Consider the following 25763-nt stretch of genomic DNA (forward strand, 5'->3'; position numbering starts at 1 on the left):
TCTCCTCTCCTCTCCTCTCCTCTCCTCTCCTCTCCTCTCCTCTCCTCTCCTCTCCTCTCCTCTCCTCTCCTCTCCTCTCCTCTCCTCTCCTCTCCTCTCCTCTCCTCTCCTCTCCTCTCCTCTCCTCTCCTCTCCTCTCCTCTCCTCTCCTCTCCTCTCCTCTCCTCTCCTCTCCTCTCCTCTCCTCTCCTCTCCTCTCCTCTCCTCTCCTCTCCTTTTTTACACATACAAGAAAAGATAAAGCTGACCAAGAGCCAGAACTAGTGGAAACCGAGGGCATGGCAAATGTTGCTGGCTGGGTTGTAGATATTAAATTAATTTGTTTCCAGAAAATCCTGAGCAATAATTGCACAAGGTCTGTGACTGAGAATACAGGGGATTGGCTGGAGGGAAATAAAATATAAACACTGATATTGTAGAGGGAATTCAGGAGATAAATCACATGCTTGTGGAGGAAACTGAATTTGCCTGTGAGATGCTGGAGAAAACTCTCTGGTAACTGGATTCATAGAGATATCTTGTAGGGAAATGAAGACCTCCGATTCTGGTTTTAGAAATATTGTTTTGGAGCCTGAGAAGCTGATGTGTTGGCTGTGGAGAGACCAAAATAATTTTAAGTGCTCTGTATTTTCATTGTTAAGATGGCTAGGTAAATGTGTTCACTTGGATTCAGAGTATTCCTCAACAAACCTACCAGAAAGAGAAGTAATACTTTGAATTCAATACATTTTAGACATAAACTGCAACCAAGAGAAAGTGCCAGAAAGGCAGAGTTCATCTGAAATGATGGCATTGTACACTCTCCATGGCAATGCAAGGTGATGATATCCATACAAAAAGACAAGATATTTGTGACACTTTCAGTGAATATAGCTGTCCAGAAACCAGGAAAATCTATTCACCACAAATGCCCCTAGCTCCATCTGGGGACATCTATCTGCTTAGTGGTGTGAGACCTGTGGTAGGCTTCTTTCCCATTTTGATTGATTCATTATATGCTCAGCCACGCTGAAACATAAAATGGAGGTGCCATCTACTCCTGAGCTGGCACCACGGAAATCGGCTCCAACCCACTCCTTTAGCCCACCTGCAGCATGGGCTTGTAATTTTGACCTTATGTAAATCTCATGAAAAGGTAAGGGCCTCACTTAAATCAGTTGTCAGAACTTAATAGTTGTCAGAACTTCAGGTATGGCAGTGAAGTACGCTGTCTTGAGAGAATAAAGCCAAAAGTGAGAGGCAGCAGAAAAATGGCTTCCACACGTGAACAGTGTTAGAGGAAATAAAGTCACTCCTGGAGGCATGGCAAAATTGGGTGTTCATTTTAAACCTTATTTTAAAATTAATGACTTTGACATAGAAGAGAGATGAAGAACAATCAGGCTTTCTGGGGGGAAAGGGAAGCTTATTCTGCAATCTGGTTAGATCTTTGAAGTAAAGAAAGAAAAAGGGATGAGAGAAGAGTTTTCAATTACAACTTGAATTCAGAAGTTTTGGCAAAGACAGATGAATGGGAGTACATAGGAGGTTTTTTAATACTGTACTTCAACAACACTTGTTGATGATCAACATTGATTTAATGCTTTTGTTCATTCTTTTGATTGCTGTTTAAAAATACCTATATTTTGACTGCATTTTATGGTGAATTTACTTTGTTACTCTTTTTTTAGCTAAAAGAACAAACTGCAGTGTAATTTTCACCTGAAATTCAGTTCTGACCACAAGGTAATTTGAAGTTTTGCAAAATTTGTGCAGTTTTTACCATTCAATTTTCCTGAATTTCGCTCTTCGTCTGTACCTGACTGGCACAGTCTAGCTCTTAAGAGGTGGTAATAAAATTTAATAGGCACTTCCAATCAGTGATTATTTTATGCAAAGACCCAAGAAGCAAATCGGAGAGTTAATACATCCCATAACACTGTAACACAGTTGTGCAGAAGTATGAGTTCCAATTTCCTGATCCAATGATTACATCAAACAAAGAAAAAATGTTTATATTGCCACTCAGTGTTCAGCTGAAAGCCATTCATCAAACATAGCAGATAATCAAACATCAGGAACACTAACTTATAAATCTCCTACTAGCACTGCACCTGTGGAAAACAAAGGTTTCCCTGGTTGGATGCCAGGTTACAGCATGCTACAATCACCCTTGCCATACAGATTAGGCACAGAGGGGAAATATGGCATAACCCCATGCCAAAGAAAGTTCATTTTAGGACAGGCGCTGACTGGAGTTTGCACGATGTGGAATTATAGAATCATAGAATGGTTTGTGTTGGGGGTGACCTTAAAGATAAATTAATTCCAGCTCCCTTGCCATGGGCAGGGATGCCACTTGCTGGATGAGGTTGCCCAGAGTCTCCATTCAACCCTGCCTTGACCACTTCCATTGAAGGCGTATCCACAACTTCTCTGGGCAATGCTGTGTTCCATATAGGCAAAAGTAGATATTAAGCATTCTCATATTAACTATACTGTAAAACAACCATGAAAAGCAAAAACTACTAATCAGAAACAGTAGTATTTTCCCACTGAAAAACTGAGCTTGTTTTGCTGGAAATAAAAAGCTTGGTGGTCTAATGTTTTTTTCTGTCTCAATGGAACCGTTTTGAAAACACTGTGTTTCTAAATAAAGTAATCTCAACACCTTTTCTCTTGTATAGCAAGCCTTCTTACTCTTAAATGAATTGATGAGGGGAAAAAGAGGATAAGAACAGGCTGTTTGATGAACAGCATCAGAGTAATCATTAACTTTGCTCTCTCCTTTCCCAATGAGCTTGTTTCAGAGATGACAAAATGCAGTTACTAAACTAATAGATGAAAAAACAAGGCTGGAATGCACTGAGTCCCTGTCACTTGAAGGCTGAGAAACACTCAAACTCTCAGTGAAAATGAAGATCAATGTCAGACAAAGCAAATGTACCTCCCATGTGGTCTGAGACCATTTTGCTCGCCTGACAAGAAAACACTGAATTTGGTAAAATGCATACACTGGCTCCAATGGAACTTTATCCAGGTGAATAGTCACTTATATGTATTTGAAGAATTGTGCTCCAAGAGATAGAAAATAATTTTATGAAGTATACCTCCAGTCAACCTTCTTAATGACAAATACATTCCCTTTGCCTAGAGTATTCTAGGAAATGGTGCTGTTTCATTCACTTTATTTAGTGAATGCCTTGTGAATTCTTTCCATCACATTTACTTTTACAAGGCTGAATTTTGTTATCAATTAGGATTGGTTAAAGACCTCTAAACATATGTGTATTGTGAACCAAACAAATAGATATAAAATAATCATCCTAGGGTAATTATTTCTATGGCTTACCGTGACTGATAAACTCAAAGGAGCCAAAGCAATGGGACAACACCCAATTCCTGATTTGAAGTGCTATTTAATCCAGGAAATATTTGGCTACAGAAACCTATTTTGTAGGAGGGATCATAATGATTCTGAAAGGTGGTATTTGAGGTTTCAACTGTCTATTTTGGTGTGAGATCCCACAGAACTCTTCCCACTTTGAAAATTAAGGGGAATGTTATCATATGCCTTGCTGAAACTTGGCTTAGATATTTTCTGACTGCTGCCTTAATGTTGTACTGGGAGGTTCCTGCTGTAAATGACAAAGAACTGAATCTCTCTGTCCTCAGAAAATTAATGCATAATATTTTTGCATGGTGATTGCAATGGTTGATGAAAATTTACTGAAATAATTTTCTCTGGTTAATGCTGTTAAGAAAATTGTACTATACTGAATTTTGTGTTGGATTTTTTCTGATGCAAAAGAAGTCACATCATAATGATGTAGACAGAACTAGGGGGAATAGTTTCCTACAGAAAAAGAGTAGGTCTAGATTAGATATTAGGAAGAAATTCTTACATTGGTGGTTGTGAATAGGGTGCCCAGAAGTCCAGAAAAGCTGTGGATTCGCCATCCCTGGAAATGTTCAAGGCCATGCTGGATGGGGTTTTGAGTGACCTGATTCAGTGGAAGGTGTTCCTGGCCATAACTTGGGGGGGTGGTGGTGCAGCTAGGCAGTCTGCAATGTTTGCTTCCAACCCAAACCATTTTATGACTCTATGATTTTCTTTGGCAGTGGAAATTTCAAGGTTGTAGGCAGTCCAACTTTTTACAGGCAACAGGATTACATGTGGGACCATGTGTCTGGCTCTAATATTGTATTGATTTTTGTTTTGTGCTCCATAGTATTGTGCTTTACTTGGTGCCTTTATAAGGCTGATGTGAGGGGAAGAGGACACTAGCAAATTGAATCACATAGATCTCTGCAACAGTTAAGGGGTATTCAAATAATAGCCTATTATTCAAATAATAGCCTCTCTTAGCCTCTTCCCCACACAGGAGGCTCTTCCTGAAGGGACTTACTACAAATGTCACAGGACAGTATAGGGACATCTTGTCTGGCTTCTGCTGAATACTGGATTGGTTCAAAGAACTGCACAATGTGAAAGGAGGTTGTTGGACCCTCCTTGTTTTGGCTCCTAGTGTCTCATGTAAACCTCTTAGAACAAAACTATTTCCAGCATCTCCTGCCTCTTCCCCTTCAATCTTTGTAAGGAGTGTCTTTGTGGAACAAAGAAAATATTATTCTTTCTTACCAAACAGAGGAACATTTCCAAGGGTCTTCCCAGACACTCTCTTTTTTTTCTTTTTTTTTCTTTTTTTCCTTTTTTTTAAAATTTATTTGAGAGGAATTTCTTGGAGATGTCAAATTGGTAAATATGAGGTGAGAGAGAAATAAGGACTGAGCAACCAAAGAGAAACAAGCATTATATTACAGTGTTTCTTCCCAGGAGAAGGGCAGACTAGGTTAGAGTCAATCACAGATTTGCTTCTGACTTTCAAATGTTTCATTTCATCCTATCACATGCTGAATAGCATAAATACATTCATAAGAACATACTGATAGAACTTTCAGCACTTGATAAATAAAATCCAACTGGAAGTGGAGAGAGAGCAATCTTCTTTCAACTAATTTGAATATATTTTTTATTTATTTGAAATAAATTTTGTCCTGGCTGACTTCACAGCATCGCTGTGCCCTGTTGAACAGGAGCTGCTTTTACCCCAGAGTCAGAGCTAGACGTATCACACACTTTGACTCTAGAGGCTACAGAGGCAGAGGTCACAGAGTCCAGCAGGAGACCATGAGCCCTGGGGAGATAACCTGCTCTCTTATCAGAGCTCAGGTCACCTGTGAGCAGGCTGTAACCTGGTTGTGTGAGTGTGTGCTGGATGAGCAGCAATAAGGATGCTGGGAGGTGAGCTCAGCTTTAGTCTTTCTACCCTCTGAGCCTGCCCATCCATGGCTGAAGCATTACAAAGAGCAGGGAGAGGTCAGGTCATGCCCTGTACTCCTTTGCTGTGGTATTATAAGTACTTTTTCTGCTTTGAAATGAAAACACTTTACTATCTCTTGAACAGCAGTCTGTGCAGAAGATATGGGGAAAAGCCTGCAGTGGCAGAAAAAGAGACATGATATTGTATTGCAGTATCTGAGGAACAGAAAGGGTAAAAACACATACACATGGTGTCAGAGGGTAGAAAGACTTCATTTTGGTTTTTCATATTTTAGTATACTGCCAAGTGATTTTGGGATAAAAGGAACAGGATAAATATCACATGTATTATTATTATTACTTTTGCTATTGTTCCTCTGACATCCCCAACACCGATGTACAGTCTGAAAAGTAGAAATGAATTACAGACATATATAAATATGCTAAACCAATATCCAAGGTATAATTGCATTCTGCATCTATTTCACACTACAGCTGAACAATTCTAAGGATGTCAACCTTCAGGAGGTAAAACTGTGCTATTTTACAATCAGCAGTATATGTTGTGTTTGTAGATAAGAGAGACAAGAATAATCCAGGAGTTAGAAGATCAAAGAATTCAGGTTGTTGCTGGATCACAGCCCTTCTCTGTAACTGTGCCCAACTTTAGCCCTATGAAATGCAAACAGGAAGAGAAAAAATGTCCCACGTCCTGTGTTACAACAGGCAGAGGAGCCTGGGCTCCTACACAGCTTTTTGAATTTTGATATATTCCTAAGGCTGCTGTTTCTAGATGGGGTGAGTTACAGCACACAGCACGACAAAAGCCACACAGGTATTTGTGCTCTTTTAAAAGCTGAGAAAAACAGTGACCTGATCACTCATTTTTGAGAAAGCAAAGCTAGTATTTGTTTGGGTGTGTCTCAGACTCTCTACCTATCTTGTTTAGCAGTGCAGCTCTTGGTGGCCTCACTTGTAAATTGGTGTCAGAGGACCTTCTCAGCTTGCTGATAGTCATGGGGATGGCTATTGGTGATATCATTCCACTGCCCTAAGGGGGTCAAAGACGACAAGACCTACAGTTTATAGTCCCTGGAACTGCCAAAACTGCATAGGAAAAACTGTAGTGTTATTTTAAGAGAAGGCCAGTACATGCTTTGACTTGAGCATTCGAGTGCTGTGCTGCAGAAACCAGGCTCCATTCTGTGGAGCGTTTAGAATATATATGGCTTCCTGAATTTAATGAAGTTCTGAATTTTACTGGATATTGATGTAGTGCTGGGTCCTTGAAGGCAATGCAAACAGGACTGAAGTCTTAATGTAGTAAAGTACTTAAGAGAGAGTGTAGATTCAAATTTACATATGCACTGTGCTTTGTTGTGTGAGAGCCCATAAAGGGGTGGACTGCAAACAATGAAGTGGAAGAGAATGTGATTCCATATGAAAAACGCACACCATGGCTGGGGACTGTTTGCAACAATTTCAGTATGTATAGACAGATCTTACTTGCCAAAGAAAAACATTTTACTTTGGTAGATGAAATCTACCAAATCAATTCTTCCTGAAAAATGGCATTAAAATTTTAATTGAACCAGGCAACCAACAAACAGAAAGGACTGGCTCACAACACCGTTAACATTGTTCTGTGTGGTTATGATGGCAAATATTGTGGTTTTTGCTTAAATATAGACCTTCAATCTTCAGCCATCTCATTCAAATGTTGCATGTTTTCATATAATCAGTGACTTGATGAAAAATATGTTTTTCATAAAATGCTATGCATTTTTAAATATGTATGTTCTCATGGAGAATCATGTAAAAAAATTGAAACATTTAGGTTATAATTTTTGACTTTCTATCAAATTATCTTTCAGAAAATATTTACTAATTTTAGTATATATTTTAGAAATCTTTTAAAATGCAAAAGCTAGTAAAAGCTTTTAAATCTTGTAGAAATTAAATGCTTAAATTTTTGGCACATTTTTCCTGAAGAATTTCATCAGCAAGAAACTCATAGCTATTTTCTTCTCTTCATTTTCTTAGCGTAAAATAAAAATAGAAAGTTCAAATCAGATTGTGATCAGATTATTGTTAAATCATAGTTCTTCCTGTCCTCGGTTACTGATACAAATTCAAGCTAGAAATGACGTAATTCCAATTATGAAGTAAGCAGCTTACTTCAAAGTTTTTAGACATGCAAGCATACATTATATATATATATATATATATTTATATAAAACTCATTTTCTTGTGCTCAATAGTTTTGTCAGATCACGAGTGTTGCATTTACTCACTGAAGCATCTCTGGCACAGGGTTAGTAATGTGCTCTAGATTCCTGTCTCAGCCTACTAAGTGAAGCAGATACTTCTGCCAGCCTGATAGTATCTAATTACAGAGCCAAGGGGTGCATAATTCAGCAGAACACTCTGAGATGCTGAAAGATGATATTGTGAGACAGAGAAGGGTATATCAGCCCTTGATTTAGATTACACTAGCAATTCAGTATTGCATGAACAGCGTGCTGAGTGTTATACCTGAACATAGTAAAAACCTTTAAATAAGTCATATATGATAAAGCATTTCAGTTTTATCAAAATACTATACCAGCACATTTTTTTAAATTTATTATGTCATTCTTTAAAAGAATCAAATGTAAATTTGTGGGTGATGCTTTCACTGACATGAATGATCTATGTATAGGTATGTTAATAGCTGCTCTTTTCAACTGATAGGGTTAAAACACATACTTTCTTTCTAGAAAAAGGATTAAAAAAAATGCCATGACTACTTTGGTACTGTTGCTCTCATGGTTTTCATTTGCAACCAAATAACAATGAGGTTAATGTCATGAGTATACTATTCCTCTCACTGATGGACGTCTGTTTAGTTGTTTGCAGACATGGTCATATACAAAGGTTTTCAAAAAGCAAATTTCACCTTTGTTATAAGAGCAATCACCTTATGCCCCAAGGGATAGCAGTGGTCCTTACACTACAAGCAGAAAAACATTGTCTTGAGCCACTAATAGCTATTAGTCATGCTGCAAAAATACCAATGTTAAGTTTTTGGTCCAAACATGAAAAGCTACTCAAAGTCAGCAAGACAGACAAAAATGCCGTAAAATACATTAAAGAAAATCTGTAGTGTTTAGAGAGTGATTCATGGCAAATATGCTGAGGAATTAATTTAGTATTGTTATTCAACAATTAATTTTATAAATTCCCCAGAGAAACAGAAGTGAAATATCTGCTCAGACTGGTGGAACTGGTCAGGGCCAGGGTAATTATGAGACTGATAGGAAAACATGGACACTTCTGCAGCTGGACCCAAAAGTCAGGGATAAGATATAGTGGGGAAAGTCTGAACCCAGAGATATTAATGAGAGATTTGTGGTATTTATCTGGCTTTCAGAAGCACCATGGAAACACCTGACTGTTGTACTGTTTTTTCAGAGCTTCTGAGAAGTCTGTTATTATTGTCAAGGCAACTGTTATAGAGAAAAGGCAAATTCTAAAAGACAGGTTTTAGGAGTGTGGTTCTCAAATATTTCATATTTCTGAAGCTCTAGTAATATACAACAGGTTTTTTTTGAGACACTTCAAAATTTTCAAATAACTTGGAGATTCAAATATTCTGTAATATATTTGTTTTACAGTTCCATTGACTACTGGGATTTTTTTAAAAAGGTACAGGGTGTTTTATTTCATTGACCACCTCTCTGTTTTATCATTTACTTTGTTTTGTTTTACTGCCTGTCTCTGTTTTTTTTTCTTTTTTTGGTCATATTTTCATGTTTTTATTTCCATATTTAGTTCTTACTACTCTTGCTCTCTCAGTATCCTGACATTTTAGGTTTTGGTTTATCATCTGGTTTGGGTTAGTTCTGTATTTTCAGCCCTTTTTCAGTCCCCAGCATCCCCTCATTTTGTTGCTCATCTTCTTGCTCTATTTAGCCTTCTCTTTTTCATCAGCAATTTCTTTCTTTCTTTTATGGTGCCACTTGATAATGAGCTCACAAATTTAGCCTCATAGATAACATCCCTCAAGATTTGCCCAGTTAAGGATTATATTTAGTTGCAACAATGTCAGATGGATGCCTCTGGGATGGAAGAGAGACGGATTTCCCTCAGCTGTACATCAGGACCAGGAGGGACAGGGCTTTGAACAAACTGGAGAGGTGTCCCTACTCCTGACAGAGGTGTTGGAAGTTGGATACTTGGTCCCTTACAACCCAAACCATTCAATGTTTCAATGATTCTATGATTCCATGATTTGCAAAAGCCCTGACCGACCTGATAAAGAAGTTTGGGAAAAGACTGAGCCAGGCACAAATTAAATAACATTGTGGTTTTTCATGTTCAATCATGAACAAGATTGAACTGTTGAAACAGTTACTCTTTCTCTCTAGACAGAAAAAAAAAAAAGACAGAAAAAAAGCACATCCGTTCCTTAGGCTGGAAGTGGCAGCTCTGCTGTGAAGTGATGCAAGTCATGCTACTGGCTTTGCTGGCAACTTGACACTCCCAAGAAAAGTGCAAGCTCTTCAGGCTGAGGCAGTAAAGCAGAATGTGTCCTTATAGTCTTGGGGAGATGCTAACATGGGGCTGTTAAAATAAGAGCTGTAAATGATGTAGAGAATTGTTACTAAAGAAACTATTTCCCTCTGAAGACTTAAGTCCCTTCCTTGGCAATCTTTCCAGACAGGCACTTTCTCTGAAGTATAACCTTGGCCCATGTGCACAGGATTTCCTGAATATGACACAATAGTTGCCACCTTAGGCCAAATGGCATCCGTAAATGTTGCTTATAATCCGAAGAGAAAAAACCCTTGCAGCAGTATTAGAATAGTAAAGTAAAAAGCAGACCTTTATTTGGAGGGTTCCAGGTGGCCAAGTGGTGATGGGCACACCTGAATGGATTTCTACAATTTTTATGAGGTAATTAATTAGGATATCTAATGGGTACATCCAATAGGAGATTCAGTTGCTCCAGTAACTCAGCCCTGGAGTTAGTCCAAGGGAGTCTTTGCTACACTTCTTGTTATGACTTCTCAGATTCTGGTTGGGAAAAAAATGTTCTTCTTGTAGGCACTCTTCCTGACAATAAGACTAAACAGTATTTCAGGAATGTATTACAAGGTTAGCTTATTGTTCTACTATCTAGGGGAAAAGGGTAGGAAATGTACTGGAGCTACAGCCATACATTAGCTATCTAAAAATATATGAAAAATATATGAAAATCTTAGCGAGCATAAACTTCTTGCTTCAATGAGAATTCCACCTACAAGAAGTGCAAATAAGTGATTAATGTAAGTTGCTCCATTGGTACATCCATCTGTCCAACTTCCACAACTTTATTAAAGTTTTGTCATACCCACTAACCAGAGAGCAGCCTTCTGCTGAATTTCACCTAGAGTTTTATATGCATGAGGTGATTCTAATTTCAAGTTTGCAAGGCAAAATTATAAAAGTTCATTTTCTAAAGTGTCTTTCTTTTAGAAAAAATGATTACATTGCTTGGGACTTATTAGGTTTTTGCCACAACTCCAAACTAGGAAGGAAAAACACATTGTTTACTGGTTTACTTCAAAAGTGTAATCTGGTAATTAACTATTACAGTTTGCAGCCTTTATATTGCTTTGAAAAATAAGAATTAACAGAAATTCTTATTATAACCCCCCTGTTGTTCATTACCAATATGGTTTTCAGACAGGTTACAAAAAGGATTTCTTTCAATGGTAAAAGTCCTTGCAAGGACAAGTTGTGTACATTTGTAACACAGAAAACAAGGTTTTTGCCAAAATTTCCCTGAAGAATAGTTTAACCAATGTCCTTGATACTTTTCAGGGCAAACAATAGTATTTCTTCACTGCCATGTTAGGATAAAAGAAAGGAATAAACAAAAAAGTGACTCTTTGTACACCCTTCCACTTGATATCTTTCCGGATCACTTTACAACTTTCCATTTTTCCATCTCTTCTGCTGCTTATTTATATGCTGTAGGGACACCCACAGTCCTGATGCTTCACTAGATAATGACTGTCTATACCTATGCTGCCAGTCTCTGATGTCTGGGAACAAGCAGCATTAGACATTAGAGCTATGGAGGAACAAGAGCTTCCATCCTGTTGGATAGTTTTGCACTTCAAAATGTGTTGACACTCCAAAGAGGAAGAAATGAGGAATATGTAAAATTTTCTATGTAATAAATATTTTTTTAAGAACCTCTTTTGTTTTCTTATGAAAACAGCAAACTCATCTTCCTTCAAGCAACCCATGTGTGGTTACTAAAATATTTTGCAGTATTTGTGTAGAGTACTTGTCTTTTATGGAGAGAACGAGTTAATTCTCTCACTTGGAACATGCGAACAATATGCTGGAGGAGAGTCAGTGCTGCAGTAGCAGTGTAACAGATTTTCGCCCTGGAAAACAGGCTGCAGAAAAGTAGCCCATTTTTATAAAACTTCCTCCTAAAATAGAATTTCTGACATGTATTCTAAGAGAAAAAATATTGACCTATCACAACACGGTTCCTTTCCTGATTGGGAGATGAAAGCCATGGCTACATATGTTGGCAATTACCCTTCCAGCACTCTATAAGTGATCTGTGAAAAGCAAATATTTTTCCTGAGAACTCTTGACTATATAAAAAACCTTGTAAACACCTCTCTAAGCAGTATATACTTTTTTGAGGCTGTTCTTTGTTATTTAGGTAGTAAGATAAATCATGACTGATTATATCTCAAAATCTGCAATGGCATCTGCCATTATTTATTCCCCCATCAAGGTTCATTTTCCATACAGTGCTACAGTGTAGTAGAGGTATCCTTGCTTTTTATTTTCTAACTTGTGTTTTGACTCCTGGAAAACTGATGAAATTATAAAATACAATTTGCTGAATACAATGGATAATTTGGGCTAATTAATACCTGTAGTATGTATACTATCTAATTTTTGTCATCCTAAATAGGAAAGCAATGGCATAAATTTTACTTATGGAACAGTGGAGTAAAAAGTAAAATCTGAATTGTAGTGTGAAACTTTTTCCAGCTAGCTGCAGTAGTTTTTTTTTTATTGGACATTGAATATGCACAAAATATAGTTTTTATTGTTGTTTGAATGTTAGACTAATTTGTTGTGGAACTATATTGAAAACTAGGAGTACATCTGTACCGTCTGTAGTCATAATCTAGTTCAGCACTGAGACCTAAAGTATTCAAATTTAATATTTGGTCATGGACATGCTAAGGATTAGCTTAGGCTCTTGTCCTGAAGCAGATTGCCAGCAACATCTAATATCACGAGTTTAGTCTTAGTCTGGGTACTATCAGACTCTGTTTGTGCAAACACAAGTGATTATATTAACAGAATCAGACATCAAGGGAACAGTGCCAATTTATTCACATTTGGAATTCCACCAGGATCTAAAATATATCCGTTTCTTGAAAATATACGTTGACTCACCATCTTTAAGACTTTCCAAAAAAGTCAAGTTGCATCTTACTTAAACAAGTTAAATTGCCTTAAATTGCTGTTTTCAAGAAGTTCCTTCCTCCTGTTTCATCTTCCCATTTGATAAAAAGTTTAATGTTGGATTGTGCTTTTAAAATGTTGGTTTTTTTTCCTAAATAATATTTTAAATAAAATTGTTCAATACTTGGATGATATTAACCCTTAGCTTAATGTAATGCAAACTATTTTTTTCCCCAGGTCTCAACAGTCCCAGAGTTTGGCCGCATAATAATTTATACTACCAGTCTTCGTGTGGTGAGAACCACTTTTGAAAGATGCGAACTGGTCAGAAAGATATTTCAAAATCACAGAGTTAAGTTTGAAGAAAAAAACATTGCTCTGAACAGTGATTATGGAAAAGAGCTAGATGAAAGATGCAGAAGTGTCTGTGAAGTTCCCTCACTCCCTGTTGTGTTTATTGATGGCCATTATCTTGGGGTAAGTAAAGCATGAACCGATGTTTTATTTTACAGCTGGGAAGAGCAGATGAAAGTCTTGATGAATGAGAGGCAGGATTTTTAGAAAATTGCCTACAATGCTGCAGTGATGGTAACAAGCTAAGACAGAAATTCTTCTGTAGTATGCACTGCACAGATCCTCACTGATAAGTTTGATCTGAAGATGCAAAAGACAACCAAGGAGAAAGTACCAGGAGGGGAGTAAGAGGCAATCTGAGATATGATCTGTTACTTTAAAAACATCTTATTTTGTAGTTGAAACCGTGAAAAATTGATTTATTTTCCTCATGAGAACCTTTATGTATGATTGAGCCAGGAAGATGAACACACATAGCATAAACCTGTCATACAGTAATATTTGTGTTGAATAAGAGACTAACACTTTGGGGTGTCAGACTTCAAATACACACGGAATTTTAGATGATGTAGTCTGTGTCAGGATCCGTAGTCAACTGAACTTATTTTAGATACAAAATTGGTTAATACTTACTTTTTAAAAAGCTCAGCTGTAGAAGAGAGAGAAGAGTCCAAGTCTGCCCTATTGTAAGACATAAACTCCAAATAGAAAAATAAATCCGAGTCTGTACACAGTATTCTAGGTCTAGAAGCCTACTGACATTCAAAATCACCTTTTCGTTGAACCTGTACTTTTGAAACGTATTTCTCATAGACAGGAAAAAAATATTCTGGAAAGTGGCACAAAGAAAATAGTTTGAAAACTCAGAGAAGGTATTTGTCTTGAGTGGTGAAAAGCTAGCAATTAGAACCAACTGTGAGACTGTGATTTGTGAAGGCAAACTCTATTTAAACACAGTGAGGTTACTGTGTTTGCATCACTTAAATCTTTCATTTCCACAAAACATTTAAATAACAAAATACAGTGTAACCAACAGTCAGGGATAATAAATATTTGGCCTCTGTGAACACTTCGTCCTCTTTTCCCCCATCTCTTCCAGGCTTTCCATGTGTTCTGCATGGGTTAGGCTTTGCTTACATTTGTTGTAACAAAAGCATTTGCTGACCTGGGCCTTGCCAGACCACTAGAGCAGCTGTAAAACCACCTCTATGCAGAATATTAGCAAACACTGATTTTTACTTCATTAGAGAATATGCTTTTATCAAAATTCTAATTTGGAGAGCTGTCCAGCCAGCCAGAAGTAGAAGTGTTACATTCAAGAGCAGTTTAAAATTCAACAGGATTCAGACAAAGATTTGCTCATCTAATTATTATATTAAAAGTATAAGTAGTGAGTTATGATTGACTCCAAGAAAATCTCAGTCCATGTATGACCAATTTGTCAAAAGAATTCAGATAAGATATTGAAATGGATTAAATAAATAATTTGCTTAGTGTAGGATATGCCTGGATACAATAATTTTGGTATGATGGATGGCCCATAAAGTCACTACCAGCTGGGTTTTTTTCATTTCTTTTTTTAAAGGTTGTGATAAACTTGTTTTCTAAAAGAGGAGTGAGAGTGTAAAAACCAATAAAATCTCATTAAAACTCTCTAAGTACAGTATGCCATTCTTGGGAGAGGTATAGAAAAGAAAGCAAGTGAATTAGGAAGATAGCTTTCTATGGAAAAGACAAATGTACCTCCTACAGGCAAAGAAAACCAAAATAATTTAGTGCTCTGATCTAGACACATTTATTGCAGCAAGGCAACTGCACTTACATTGTGTAGTACAAGAAAACTAAAAGCATTGGGCTGCTAAAAACCAGGAAAACCCCCAGATATGGGATGTGTTTTCCCGCTTCTTTTCCTTTCCCCTTCTGTTTTTTTTTCTTTAACTTGATGAGGCACTCTGTAGTTAGCTGGCACAAACTTTAGTTTAATGAGAGAATTAAAGTTATTCCATGTAAGAGTGACACTGTCTATGGAAAATCAGCTTTGCAGGCAGGAACTGTGCATGAGACAGTTCCTCTGCTCTGCACGGGGTTTGTGACTTCCACACTGTCCAGTGACTTTCCTCTTGGGAGGCACTGCTGCTTTCTGCAACACCACTCTGGTGTGCTTCAGCTGAGGTGAGATGTGCTTCAGCATGATGAGAAAGCCAAGTTCAGGGCGAGCAGGGCTAGCTTGGGCAGCGCTCTGTGGCTACCAGCAGAGCCCCTGTGGCTGGTGGGATGCTGGGGAGGGAGAGCCCAGGATGAGCCTGTCACTTGCCCTGGCAAGGGACCTGTGTGCGCTCTTTCTGTTTGGTAAATGTGGCGAGCCCCACTATCTTATGGCATTGATTTCTCTGTTTTAATACGTCTTCACAAGAGAATTTGAAATTCATTTATTTAGGGAAATAAAGAGGGGTGCATGTTGAGAAGGTCTGGAAATGAAGTATTCCCCCCGCTCCCAGCTCTGTCAATTCACTTTTGAAGACATGCATTGTGACTCTAAAGGCAGTATGTTGGCTGGAACCTGTGCTAGGCTTGTGTTTCATTAAAATGCTATTGAGAACTAATTAAGAATTTGGTCTCATTTTAACAGTGGATATTTCTATAATGCTTTTTATAATAATTAACTTCTGATATGCAAATGAAACACAGAAATACCAAAGCCTGGTGTGACAGTAAATAAATTTTCTTTTCTTTTTCCCCTTTTTTTTTTCTTTTTTTTTTTCATTTTGAATATTTGTTTCCTGAAAAATCCCTCCCTGAAGGAGATTGCATGTAGCAGTACAAAGAATCTATATTGAGCTATGCAGCTTTCAGTGAGTCATAATGAGAAAAAAAACCCCAACCCTGAAAAAAAATGAACAGTTTTGAAAGGTGAAAAATTATTCTTAATGAGATAAAAGCAACAAAATCACCAAAACCCAGCACATGTGCATCTGATAGAGTATATTGTACCCAAACTACTCAGAAGCACAGACAATTTGACCACTGGAGGCTGTGGGGATAAATATTCACAGTGCTATGGAATTTATCATTGCCTGCACAGGGACAATGAAACAAATTCATGACTTGGGCAGAAGCAATAAAAAAAAATAATATTTAGCCCCTGTCAAGGAAAGTACTGCATGCTGCAGTACAGCAGGGCACTTAACCTTCTCTTTTTTTTCAGGACTGAACCATTGTATTTTTTGACACACACTGTCTAAATACCAGTTTGTCAGGAAATTGCTGTTTCTTTGTGCTGCATGCTCTTTACTGGGTGATCTAATCCCTTCTTTTCACCTGAGGTTGTCTCCATCTGAAATGGAATTATGCCATCTGCTGGGATACCAGTGCAGAAAAAAAAATTACTTCCAAAAAAGAGAAAGCTACGCAGAAAAAAAAAAGATAAAGTGGAATGTTCATTTACTCTTATAAATGCATTCAGAATTGTTAAGGGTTTATGTTATGCAAAGACCCACTCTCCTGGAAAAGGGATGCAAATAAAACAGGCAAATAAGTCATTCTTTGTAAACATGCTCTCTCACAAAACAATATTTTAAAAATACAAGTATTGTCTTTTTTTTTTTTGCTTGAAATATGTGATTGAATTCCAGCATTCACTTGCCATACAAACCTCCTTGATTTTTTTTCAGATATGTGAATTTAAAACTGTTTTTTTTTCTGGAGAAAAACATCTCCTGTTTAGTTTTCACAGCTATAATGAATCCAAACCAGCATGAGATATTTTGTAAAATTATTTTATTTGACACATTGGTTATAATCCTTTCCAAAGAATAACGAAGCTTTTGAAGCTTTGAAGCTTCTATTTTTGTAACTGACTTTTAGAAAACACGCGTAAAATATTTTTTTGTGAAACAGATAACAGGAATTAACAGTTTCCTTTAAGCTGATTTCCAGTGGAAATGTTTTTGTTAAATACATTCTTCTGGTATTCACTTAATAGGAGGATATGAATGGCTCTGTGACAGTAAAACAAAAAAAAATATTTAATTACTGCATTCAGTCACTTAGCCTTTTCCCACTTGCTTCCTGTGTTTCGCAGTTTAACATGCCAGGAAATGCAGGGTTAAATTGCTTTTTACGCCTCAACCTTTCCCATTCTTTACATAGCAAATCCAGAATTTCTGGTGCTGGTACTACACTGCAATGTCAGTGTTCTCAGGCTGTGGGCTGATTTCCAGGCAGGATTTGCACCCTCTGTGTATGTGCTGCCCGGGGCCCCTGGCTGTGAGAGGAGGGGGGCTGCAGGCTGGAGGGAGTGTGAGCGGTGGGCAAAGGCAGGGCACACACAGCCCAGCTCCTCGCTGGGTCACACCGATGTCACACGAGCCACTGGTGGTGGAATGTGTGAGCACATCTGTGCTGCCTTAACAAGAGGCCTTGCTTATGTGCTCGGCAAAATAAGAAATAGGGCATGCAATTTATCTGCACTGCAAATGTGTCCACAAGAGGGATGTTGCAGGGCCTGGATGATTTTTCTCAGTGTATAAGGAATGATATGGAAGAGAGGCTGCTTCCCAAAACCTGCAGGTATTCTTGTAAAGCCAAATGCAGAGCCATATATCTGTGTTCATTCCTTGATGAAGAATTACATTGTGGAGATGGTAGTGCTTTATGTCCAAGATAGGTAGCAACAGACAGAGTTGGTGCAGTAGAAAACTTAGTGGACCTTGTCCTAATTCTACAGTTAATGGGAATTATATATGGGAATTTAATATTTGAAATATGATGTTAATTTCTGGATTTTCTCAAGGGATAATTGGGAAAATATTTTTATTAATTAAAAGGGTCTGGAAAAAATGTTGAGTAATTTAGCCAAGTCTGTGGCATTTCCTTGCCAATGGAATATCTGACTACAATCCCTGGATTCGTTCAGCGTGGTAGAGATTCAGAAAAATTAGTAGACAAAGGATTCACAGGCTTCTGCTTTGAAATTTAAAAAAAGGGTATAAAGCCTGAAAACTCACTTCTCCTGAAGAGTATGCCCATTGTCCCTCATACTCCTTATGTTACTCTCTGAAGGGACAGACTATTTAAGGCTTCACATACCTTTCTGAGTAACTGCAGACTGAGCACAGCCTAGGAAGAAAAAGAAAGGCATCACTTCCTAATCAGAAAGCAGCCATTGGACTTACTTAACAGCTGCTTTAATTACTCTCTTAATTATGGACTCTGTGTTAAGACTCAAAGATCCTGAAGGAAGGTTAACCTCTACAGACTTTTATTTATTTTACTTGGGGCATCTATTAATCAGAGAAGACAGGGTGGAACACTTAAAAACATTTATAGCCATTCTGATGTTTGGGTTTTAATTAAAAAAAACATCGATTTCTACTTTGAGAGGAACCCAGCTACTAGCTGAATGTCATCAGAAATATAAATCCTTTAAAATATAAATCTATAATGGGAAAACTGTCAAATTTTTAATTACTGTGCTGTAAAAGCCAATTAGCATTATCATGTATCATCACAGTAACATGGGGCTGAAGTCACAGGAATGCTTTTCCCTATGGCACCAGAGAAGAGACCTTTTCCTAAAAGGGGCAAATTGAGGCTTGTCTAGCTTAAGGAATTTGGGGAGCTGCAATCCCATCACCAATAATGTTGCAAATCCTTCATGTCTCTACTTCAGATGAGCAGCACAAGCTTTGTCTTAAGCTGCTGCAGTGTATTCAGACCCCAAGCTAATACTCCATGGGCTGCCTTGGGCAGTCCTCACTGTTGTGCCAGTCACTCCCATTGCCTGCTCCTCTGTGTGAAAGCAGAGAGATGACAGGACAGGAGTGAGAGGGGCAGCAGTCTGCTAAAAGCTGCTCTGCTGGGGACACAGGCAGCCTAATACATGTGTTGGAACTGCTGCACTCTGTCCATGACCTGTAGTGGATTTCAGTAGAAGAGGCAGCACAATTAGGCTAGCTCATCAGTCCCCTATCATCTTCTGTGATTAATTAACCACAACTAATTACCTTGTGTGATACTTCTTCTTTTAAATATCTATTTGAAAATATAACACTGTAAGAGTAATGTCCACTGGAAAAGTGGCTCTTCACATCTGCTAAAATATTAACATTTTCCTTTTTAACTAAAATAAAAATAATCAAACACACAGTCAAAAGTGCTGCTGTTTTGTACAAACCTAGAGCAAAAAGACTTTCTACAGGGAAAATAACCTCAGTAGTGTGTCATAAAAAGAACTTGTAAAGGTTTGGTTTTCTTTAGTTGGCTTTTGGGCTACACACTTGTAGCCTCAGTAGTCCTCAGCAAGGTCCTGTGAATGGCTGGATGCTTAGGGGTATGTTAGAGGCACACATGTGTTCCCTGTGCTCACCAGCAGCTTTTCCTGCACTTTCCAGAAACCGTGAGAGGTGCTGGTGAGGAACTGGGGCAGACTGTGGGCAGCTCAAACTAGTGGCACATCTGAGATGTGTGCCAGCATCCCACTGCATCTCAGCCCCGTGCCAGTGTCCCACCACACCTTCAAGTTAATGCTGGAATTAAACTTAGAGACAGAATTTAACAACCTGGATATGCAGGGACCAGCAAACTGGGGCAGCACAATGGCATGAACTCACCATGTGTTGAAGATGTGGCCAATTGCCCTGGCAGCAAGTAAGCCCTGGGTATCTGTACCTCAGTTTCCTCACCTTTTGTTGGATTCTGGTTAAAAGCGTCTGCAAGTATTTCACAATATTTAGTATTCAATGAAATTGGTTCCCTTAGTGAAATATAGACTTTCAAATGTGTTGCTCTAATTAGAAGAGAAGGGAGCAAAAAGTTCCATATGCTCCCTGACACCTTATTTTTTCTGCAGGTCTCTTAGTGTTTACTTTCAGAAGGAAAACAATCCCCAACAATTCAGTAGAGCTTTGGTTCAGGACACAGAAACCCCAAGAGTCCTAATGTAGTCAGACTAAGTTATTACTGACTGTTGTGTCTAACTTTATTGTTGTTAGAGTATTCAATACTCTTTTTCTCCTTGTGTTATACATTAGGCACATTATGTCTTAATTCCCTGTTCAGCTACCAGAATATTTGAAATACAATCCTCTTCTCATTTTGCTGCATTCTCTGAACAGTTGTATATTTATAAAATTGTAGTTTTTTGACATGATAACTAGAAATATTTTTTATTTTGTCGGGAAACTACCCTGCAAAATAAAAGGAACGCAATTAGAATTTCCAAGCTGTGTCACTTTTTACAGAAAAGGTAATGTGATACGTCACCTCCTAACAAACTTTAGGAATTACTCTCAGACCTCTGATTAGATTCTCCTCTCTTTCTAGGTTTATTAAGCTTGACCTAATTGCAATATAATTAATGTGAGTCAAATTTATCCTCAGCCTGTTTAAAATTTCAAGACCAAATCTTCTAATCATCTCTGTTTTTTTTTTTTTCATGGCAACATGGCTGACATTTTTCATCTTCTTTTTCCTAATAGGGTGCTGAGAAAATTTTACTAATGAATGAATCTGGGGAACTGCAGGATCTCTTAACCAAAATTGAGGTAATTGTATTTCTACATATAAGTATAGGGAATATACATTTACTGCTTGTAATCAAATACATTTTCTTTTTTACCATTTCCTTTTCTTCTACTATAGACTGATGATCCCAAATGCTTTTTTTGTTTTACTCTTTTTTACATCCTCTTTTGGAGTGGAGGCCCTAAAATGTTATTACTTAGCCTAATGTGTGTCCTAATCTTGGGACAAAAAGTACAGATATATAAGACAAACAATGTCAGACTACAGGAGACTGATAACTGCTTGCTGAATACGACCACTGCTTATTTGCCTTTCAGTGTTTTTTTGGTGTGTTTGGTTGGTTTGTTTTTTTTTCTTTCCCTCATTTATTCTTTTTCTCAAAAATGGTTTGCTACAATTGCAAGGGGCAGTCTGTTTTTTTCATTGCTGGAGATGCAGAAAGTGGTTCCACAAACTGCCATCTGCTCAAGGAGGAAATGGCCATTGTGCAAGAAACTGAGCTAAAGCAATTTTGCTCTGTTTTCCTAGCTTTTGTTAGTTCCCTTAACTACATCTAAAGGTATCTGTATATTTACAAACCTAACAAGCAATAATGAATGTAAAGTTTAAACATATTCTCTTAACATTTTGAGATTATTTACAATAATATTCAATAAAATAATTAAACAAACAATGAAACAAAAATTATGAAAGATGGTAGCACACCTGAGATAAAAAGAATGTTAATTTGACATATTTCCCATTGTTGTCCTTGGATGAGTAATTGGAGCTGTTTGCCTTGTCAAGAAGAGAAGCACGTTTATGAGCTACAGAACAAAAAGAAAAAAAATGCCTTGTTTGCATGTTTGTCTGAGTTTTCAATAGATGAATCATATTATTTGTAGATTTGTAGAAATATTTTCAATTTTTCTTGATGGTTCTCCTACATTTTCTGTGGGATTTTTCTCCGGTAGTAAGTTGCCACTAATTTTTAGTCGCACATAATTCCTCAGAAAACAGTAGCAGGAATTGTATGGATTTTTGTTCTTTGTGAATAAACCTGCAAAGTGCTTACTCAGCAGTGCAATGCTAAAACACTCAGTGGTAAGTACCAAAGTGACATACCTTTCCTTTCTCTGATTTGAACTTTAAGGAAATCATTAGATAAATTAGTTGCACTTTCAGCAAGTGAAACTTGAAATTGTCTTTGAAATCTCTTCTTCTATGCTCCACTGTCTTTAATCCAATAAAATGATAGAATACATTTATTGTTTTACTTGGAAATTGGGACAACTGAGAGGCCTCGAGACTCCCTTGAAGCAATTTTCTCTCGGTAGAACTGTTGGACATGGATAGTCTGTCTTCTTTATGCTTAAAGTTTCAGCATTCTACACCCATACATTTGAATACACCACTTATTTCCTTGAGTACTACTTGTCAGAAGATATGAATTGCTTTTTGATATCATCAGCTTGAACTGTAATAGGTATATTTTGTTCAGCATGAACATGCAAATGTTGGAAGTCATAATATCTTAACATAGAGCATAGAAAACATAACCTCACCATAATCTGCCTGGAGTTTGGATTCAATCATTGCAATACCTCCTAGATTTAATCTAGACCTAGACAACATCCAAGTGATGCATGCAAGCTATCCTTTAACTTGGTATTTTGGCAAGTATAAATGCATGCTACAGAGGTACAAAGTGACCGGTGAACCTGCAGTGAGCCTCTCCGACATGACATGTAGGTCTGACCAAAGCAAAATGTAGACTTACTGCTCTTCCATGGTGGTTTGCCATGGGCTGGGGTGGTGGGTCCTGACCAAAATGGGAAGCAGGATATGTATTTTTACCTGTCCTGGGGTCCTCATTGTCTTAGACCTTATGGTGGTTGATGAGGTAACATTTTTGTCTTTCTTTCATTCTTTGAGCAGAGAGTCCAGCATCCTCAGGAGTGCCTCTCCTGTGGGGGCTTTGGTTTCCTGCCGTGCTCAGCGTGCCATGGGAGCAAGATGTCCGTGTTCCGGAACTGCTTTACGGACTCGTTCAAAGCCCTCAGGTGTACTGCTTGCAATGAGAACGGGCTCCAGCGCTGCAGGAGCTGTGCAGGCTAAAAACGGCATCTCCACGTGTTCAAACAAATTTTATGGTACTGCACGGGTTTGTAATAGTTTCTTTTTTTTTTTTTTTAATTAATCAATTTATCCAAAACAGTAAATAAAAATCCATTTGTTGTATACTTCTGGTTTGAGCATTTGAGCTTTTTAATCTTCAGTTGTCGACCATATAATGAACTTTAAAATACATCTTTTTAGTTTCCTTATAGAGAAATTTGTAGTCTGGAAGACTTATATGAATTCTTTCTTTTCCGATATTGGATCATCAGGAATCGTATGTGTTTTTGAGTGCTGCACTCAAAATTACTACAAAATTAAACTTAAACTTCAGATTATTGAGCAGTGCTGTTTCCAAAATCAGTGAGAATAAAGATTTTGTATTGTGAACTAGCCCAAGACTGTTCCAAACAGCACTTCTCTGAAAAGCCATTATGGCTGAATTCTGTCCTGAATTCTATGTGGCAACAGAACTGAAACATTTCTTGAAAGTCCTATGAATCAGTTTTCTCTTTTAGTACTGCTTTTTCTTTGTCACAAAATTAATGTTGTTAGACAAAAGTACATAAACACATAATATAGTAGATGTTCATAACTGTGATAGTGTCTCAGAGCTTTATGATTCTGTATGCCACAGTAGATCTTATAATGATTCAGTGAGAACACCTGACAGCTTTATAAACTGCATATAAAGTAATTGAGGATGAGATGTCAGCTTTTTCATCTTAGTAATAGTTGTGGTTTGATGACTATCCTGGTATGATTGTTTCAGGGCATCTGTTCCCCAGGAAAGCCCAGGTCTATGGCCAGGCAACTCCAGTACTGTATATACCTTTGCCAGTTTTGGTGGGTTTCTCCAACACAAGCACAAGAGAATTAGTCAGCAATTAACCTCAGTGGACTGTGGGCTCTCCACACTGAATATATTCCAGTTTGGAAGTGCATTACCATTCATGCACTTCCACAGAATACTTTTTAACAGGGTAACTTTAGCGAGCCATCACCAACAGCGTATTGACATTGCACACCTGCCTCATTTTCCTGCTTCTCATTCATGTACTGGGACAAGTAGTGGAAATGTAGTAGAAAGCACCTTGCTGAAATTTGTGTTAGCTAGAAAAGGCTTCTCTGGTAGTCATTTCACCCTGCCCAAACTGCATTAGCAAGTGTTGAGCCATGCCATTTATGCTTCTTGACTCATTCTTTGTAAAGTTGTGTTGACTGGGCTTTAGATAATTGTGGTTTGCTTTACTAGAGGTTGTTTACTCTGGTTGGGTACCCCATTTCCCTTCCCTCTTTCCCATATAACCTTCATTAATTTCTCTGTGATTAAAAACTCAGATATTCTTTCAGTGTTTTGGGCACATCACAGCTGGGGTATAAACCAGGACAACTACAGCTGCACAAAACATGGATTGCAAAAAAAAACCCTTCTGAAAACTTTTGTTTTTCTGATGCCTTATTTTCCTCACCTCAATAATTAGACAACCATCTTTCCTCCACCTCCCTCCCACTTGCTGTGTCTAGAGGTGGTAGCTGGTGCTGAAGAGTTGGACAAATTGAGCTTACTTATTCTTTCAACATTTGAATCTAAGGGATTTATGCATATTCTATTACATATTGAATGTGCAGGCTTGAAAGTGCTTGTATGATCCTACTGCTCCTACAGATTCTACCTTAGGGCTCAGAGGAAGCATCTGGATCTTTGGCATAACATGAGAGAAATTAAAATTTATACAAAGGCTATCCATAATGCTTAGCAGAACCCGAGCTATAAAACTCTGAATTACAGAAGTGTTTGGTTTTTTACTGCATGGGTAAGAAGAAAAGAAAGAAAATACATCACCCTTCTTTAATTTAAGAGTTGTGTGCCTTCTATTTCTGGCTAGTATTGCAGCCCAGACTGGTATAATACAGAATGAAAGGCAGCATGAAGCAGAATACTGATGATTAGAAAATCATCATGTCCAAAGCATGAAAACAAACTTTTTCAGTTTTTTGCTTTATGTGGATCTAGAGAGTGACAACATTCACAGCAGTGAATACTGAACTCAAGATGACATACTCAAATTCACCCTTGAGGGAAATTACTAGTGAAGAAAATGCCAGTGCATTTGTTATACTGTAATTCCACAGTCTTCAACCCTGAGAAGACATATTGCTTGATGAGATGTTTCATCTCACCATTCACCCACTGAAGTACCATTTCACCAAATTCCTATGGCTTGACACAGTATGCTAAATATTTTCAGTTTCACTGAAAACAAAATCCCTTCATTGGCCTGGAAGAAGTGTTTGAAGCTGGTTTTCTTGCCATTCAGGCAACCAAGCTTCTCTTCAGAGTAACACAAATGCACTGAATCTCATTTCTTTCCTGATTTATCTCCAGGGGCTGTGGAAGAAATCTAGAGAAACTGTCCTATCCAAGGCTCTAACCCTTCAGAGGCAGTAAATGCCAATGAGCAAAGATAATGCAAAACCTCCTTAGTTTTCTTTTTAGAAAGATAAATGATGAAAACAAAAGGATGCTTTACATAATCTTCCCTCCCCCACCACCTCCCCACCCCCCCCACCAAGGATCTATATGGGAGACACAGGGCACCTAACACTGACAAACATAGGACTCTTCAGGCACTGCATATTTGTTGGTGTACAAGAAAAAGATCTTTTCTCTTCTCTCTCATCAACTGAATTACTAGCTTTTTCTCTCCTTCTCTCCAGCTTTATTTTTCTTGTAACAGCCTGTGTGAAAAACAAAACTTTTTCCTGTACTGTTTACAATTCTGCTAGGGTTTTGGGTCTGGCTTCTCAGTTCTCCCAAGCCATCCTATCCTAGAAATACTAAGTGTGACAGAATGACATTACAAAGGCAAGCCTGTTGAGGGATATGATGGTTTCTAGCATAAGAGATGCATCAGGCAGCTAGCAATACAGCTTTTAAGTCAGTCTGAAATATAATGAGGTATGCAGCTCTGTTCTGATTTGCACCAGTAGTGCATCTTTACTTCCAAGG

The 25763-nt window shown here is 37.9% G+C and overlaps 1 protein-coding gene across 1 annotated transcript in view; it reads left to right on the top strand.

Moving 5' to 3' along the window:
- The window catches only part of GRXCR1 (glutaredoxin and cysteine rich domain containing 1), a 39122-nt gene extending 15807 nt beyond the window's left edge, over positions 1-23315 (top strand). The window contains exons 2-4 of the mRNA XM_062493485.1: positions 13031-13252; positions 20608-20673; positions 22571-23315. Coding sequence (XP_062349469.1) covers positions 13031-13252; positions 20608-20673; positions 22571-22750 — 468 coding nt within the window. The 3' untranslated portion in view covers positions 22751-23315. The remainder of the gene's footprint in view (positions 1-13030; positions 13253-20607; positions 20674-22570) is intronic.
- The last annotated feature ends 2448 nt before the right edge of the window (positions 23316-25763 follow it).

Source organism: Cinclus cinclus, chromosome 5, assembly GCF_963662255.1.
Source record: "Cinclus cinclus chromosome 5, bCinCin1.1, whole genome shotgun sequence".
In the NCBI taxonomy this organism is placed as follows: domain Eukaryota; kingdom Metazoa; phylum Chordata; class Aves; order Passeriformes; family Cinclidae; genus Cinclus; species Cinclus cinclus.